At 53.5% G+C, this 4,469-nt stretch overlaps 1 protein-coding gene across 1 annotated transcript in view; it reads right to left on the bottom strand.

Annotated features, from left to right (window-relative positions):
* LOC103777445 (BTB/POZ domain-containing adapter for CUL3-mediated RhoA degradation protein 3) overlaps nucleotides 1-4,469 on the bottom strand; it is a gene marked incomplete at its 3' end in the record, with an annotated part of 8,431 nt that overhangs the window by 3,875 nt on the left and 87 nt on the right. The window contains exon 2 of the mRNA XM_008944997.1: nucleotides 4,296-4,469. Coding sequence (XP_008943245.1) covers nucleotides 4,296-4,469 — 174 coding nt within the window. The remainder of the gene's footprint in view (nucleotides 1-4,295) is intronic.

Genomic DNA, 4,469 nt, shown 5'->3' with positions numbered 1-4,469 from the left:
GACGGGAGGAACCAGCCTCAAGCTGAACCAGGGGAGGTTTAGGTTGGACTTGAGGGCAAATGTCTTCTGCAGAATGGTTGCCCAGGGCTGTGCCAGGCTGCCCAGGGCAGTGGTGGAGTCCCCACCCCTGGAGGGGTTTCCAAGCTGTGGAGATGTGGGGTGAGGGACACGGGGCAGTGGGGACCTGGCAGTGCTGGGGAACATCTGGGCTCAATGATCTTAAAGGTCCCTTCCAACCAGAGCAGCCCTATAAATCCCTGTAGAAAAGAACACAAGGCTACAACCAAAGCACTTCCCTGGTGCCCAAGGGCTCTGTGCTCCACCCCCTGCTGCCCAGGCCAGGCTGGGCCCTGGCAGGTGCTGGAGCCTCCAGGGGCACCCGAGGGCTGCAGCTCAGGAATGCACCAAGGCCAGGCCTGAGGGGAAGGACTCATAGTTTGGACAAATAAGGAAAGTAGGTTCAAGCAGAGCCTGGATGTTGTGCATGAATGGAATGACTGGTAAAGTCTGAACATTTGGTTCAATCTGGGAAGTGAACACAGCCCTTTCCTGCTGTTGTGTGGAAAAAAGCTCTCCAGCAGCTCACTACAGGCTTTCCACCTCCCTCCTCACCCTGCTGCCCGTGTAACACACAACCTGTGCCAAGGGGCAGAGCCAAACTCTCCCTCTGGAGCAGAAAAGGGCCCATTTGTCAGTGCAGAGGCCTGTAAACACCTCTCAGGTTAAAGAGGCAACCCAGGCCCTGGCAGAGTTTAGCTGGAGCACACCAGCCTGTGGGGAGGTGAGGGGCCTGCTGAGAGCAGAGCTGTGCTCCCCAAAATTTGTCCTCAGCTCTGCTGCCATTCCCTCTGTAGGCTGTGAAAATGTGCTGCAAGAACCTGCTGCAACCTTCTGTTTATGGGCAGCACAGCCAAAGCAGCATCACCCCCACTCCCGTGGAGGGGGGATGAGGAAATGCCTCCAGCAGTGCTGGGAAACACAAGTGACTGCTACAGGGGCCTTCCAAAAGCCTTCTGCTGTGACCCCAGGGGCAGATGGCTCAGAGGAGAGTGACCCTGCTGCCCCCAGGCACAGCTCTGCCCAGCCCCACAAGGGGTCACAGACTCACTGAGGTTGGAAAAGCCCCCTAAGATCATCGAATAACCATCAACCCAACACTCCCACCACCACTAAACCACGTCCCCAAATGCCAGGTCCACATGTTTTCTGAACCCCTCCAGGGCTGGGGACTCCAGCACCTCCCTGGGCAGCCTGGACCAACACCTCACCACTCTGCCAGGAGAGAAATTCTGCCTCATATCCAACTGAAACCTCCCCTGGAGCAACTTCAGCCCATTGCCTCTCATCCTCTTGCTGGTTACTTGAGAGAAGAGCCCGACCCCCACCTCACTCCAACCTCCTCTCAGGGAGTTGTAGAACCAGAAGTTCTCCCCTCAGCCTCCTCTTCCCCAGTCTAAACACCCCCAGGTCCCTCAGCCACTCCTCATGTTCCCCAGACCCCTCCCCAGCTTCGTTGCCCTTCTCTGGACCCACTCCAGCCCTTCAAGGTCTTTCTCATCCTGTGGTGCCCCAAACTTTTAAAGACTATGATCTTTTAACTCTACTCTTTGGGTGTTACAAACCCATGGTGTGATCCACGTGCTGGAGAGGAACCCACCAGGTATATGTGCACACAGGAGACTTTCAGATTAATCTTTTGTTTCACAAGAAGCCTCAGAGGCAGCACCCAAATGTTCAACCCCACCCACACCCCATCTCTGGGGCACCAGAAGGGCCACTGAAACCTGCCTGGTGCTCAGCAGCCCAGCCAGAAACCAGGCTGCAGAGAGCTCCAGGCAGGTGGAGAACTCACATCCCTCCATCTGCTCCTGGCCACGGGAAGGAAATCTTCCAAACCCACCCCTCTGCTGCAGTTCAGGAACAACTTCCAAGCTGAAAAGAATCATCTGCCACCCCCTGCCAGAGAGCTCGAGTCCTTTCTGCCCAGGCCAAGGAGCAGCAGGCTGGGATTGTCCAGAGCCAGGGAGATGGTGCTGGGCTCCCAAAGAATGCACCCAAACAGAGAGCAGCCAGCCAGACACATTCCTCAGGCTGCTGAAAAACTTGACTCCTTCCAGCTTCTCTGCAAGTCTGGCTCCTTTTCCTAAAACAGGCTCTGTTGTGTGCCAGATTTTGGGTGTGACCAATCAGGAGTCTTTTGGAGGCCTTCAGATAAAAGGAGTTTCCTTTAAGAGCTGTCCCACTATTGTTCCAGTTTCCAGGCAAGGGGAGATAAAGCAACAACCCCTGCAGCAAGGGGAGAGTCTGGGTTACAACCCTCAGGAAGTATCAGATTCCTCCTCAACACAAACTGCCTAAATGGGACCATCCCACGGGGGTCACAGCAGAGCAGACTCACCACCTCATGGCTCCAGCAGGATGGTTTAGCTGCTTAAACTCCAATTCCCCTCACATTCCAGTGAAAACCACCCGCCCTCAGACAGAGCTTCCAAAACCCAGTTGGAATTTCTGACCCATTTCCAAACTGAGGGACTGGAGCAATCCCAAATTGCCCAGTTTTGTGAAACAAGCAAGCAGCTGTAGGGAGAGAGGGGAGGAGGCTTCTGGAGCTGCCTGAAGTTTAGCAGCAAGGGGAGAGCTCTCCAATGAACAGGCTCACAACCCTTCCACCAGAACACCCCTCCAGTCTCCCCAGTAAGGGGCCCATTCCCATCTGACAGGGTTTTTTTCCCCAGTTTGACCCACAGGCTGCCTTTTTTTCCAAGAGCCCCTTTGGCCTGGAGCCCACAAACCACAACACCACCATTCCTGCAGCAGAGCCATGCACAGGGCAGGCTCCAGCCCCCCCAGCACTCAATAGAGGCACTTCTACCTGAAGCAGAAATAATCAGGTAATTAGGTTGCATTTTTAAAGACTTTTTTGCCTCCAAATCCTCTCTGAAGGAAGCTTACCCCAAGAACCCTGCTAAATCCATCACTTGTTCCCATGATCTCCAAGCACAGGCTGTTCTCAAGCACTCAAAACCCAGCCCAGCTCCTCTGACCATTTTCTATGCTTCCAGCACCTTCAAACTAAAATTTCCAGTAGTTAACTAGTCACAGGGGAGGTGTTTTGAACCTGGAGGCTATTTGAAGCTTCAGCTGTTGTTACAGACAAGGTACCCAAGCTCATAAACACAGTTAGGGGCAAAATATCAGTGTGTGAAGAAGTTGGGCTCCCAAACTCTGACACCAAACTACACCACCAGCTGCAGTCACCACAGACACATGTTAGCTGGCTCATTAATTTAAAAATCAATGTTTTCAAGAGTCTCAGGAGAAGGCAGAAACAAGGTATCCCCTCAGGAAGTGAAGGATTTCAGCACTGCTCCCTCACAAGCCTGTAGTTTTCCACACTGCCCATTCCTCCTTTCCAGCTTTAACAGGGAGAGACCCTTTTGCCAGCTCTGTTTATTGTCAGTCACACTCCAAGAAACACCAAGTTTTGCAGCTGGTTCTGTTTTAGTGAAGCCAGCAACCAACACTCTCACAAGAAATCATTTCACTTCCAAAAAAAACCCAGCTTTTGGCTCATGAACACCCTCAGTGTTCAGAGCAAACTTTGTTCTCCCATTTGAGCTGAGGAAATGCCACGAGGGAACAGCCAAAGCTTCAAAGCAAACATTCAAGTCCTGACTCATAGTTTCTTAATCCCTATCCCCACCACTTCCCACGTGCTCAGGAGCTTTGGGGTTGGTATTTCCAAAGACCTGGGCCAGGCCTGAGGGACCTCAGGACTTCTCACAGTCCTTTGACCCAGCACTCCAGTCGCACGTGTCCTTTCACAGACACAGAATCAGTGAGGCTGGAAAAGATCTCCAAGACCAACTATCAACCCAACACTCCCATCACCACTCAACCATGTCCCCAAGTGCCATGTCCGCATGTTTCTTGAGCCCCTCCAGGGCTGGGGACTCCACCACCTCCCTGGGCAGAGGCCTCACCACTCTTGTAAGAAAGAAATTCTTCGTCACACCCAATTGAAACCTTCTCTGGTGCAACTTCAACCCACTGCCTCTCATCCTATTGCTGGGAAAAGAGACCAACCCCCAGCTCACTCCACCCTCCCTTCAGAGAGCAGCTGAGAGCTCTGAGGTCTCCCCTCCTGCTCTACATCTTTCCTCAGTCAAGTTCAACACCAACAAAGCACAGAACTATCTGGGCCCACGATGAGCTGGTTCTGTCTGCTCTCTGACACTCCCTCCAGCCTCTTTCTGCTGTTTTTGGGCAGGAGGGAGGCGGGAGCAGCCCCTTACCTTCGCTGTCTGTCAGGACTTCCATCCTGCCGCTGAACATGGCCTTGAGCATGGTGTCCTGCTTGGTCAGGGTCTGCATGGTGGTGTAGTAGAGGGCACCGCCGATGTTCAGCTTGACATACTTGGAGCTGGGGCTGGTGCCCTTGAAGGAGGTGGTGCGAGTCGCCGCCGCCG

The sequence above is a fragment of the Merops nubicus genome, unplaced genomic scaffold (assembly GCF_000691845.1).
Source record: "Merops nubicus isolate BGI_N331 unplaced genomic scaffold, ASM69184v1 scaffold46447, whole genome shotgun sequence".
NCBI lineage: Eukaryota > Metazoa > Chordata > Aves > Coraciiformes > Meropidae > Merops > Merops nubicus.
Note: the sequence above shows the minus strand (reverse complement) of the source record. Positions and strands in the feature narration are given on the sequence as shown.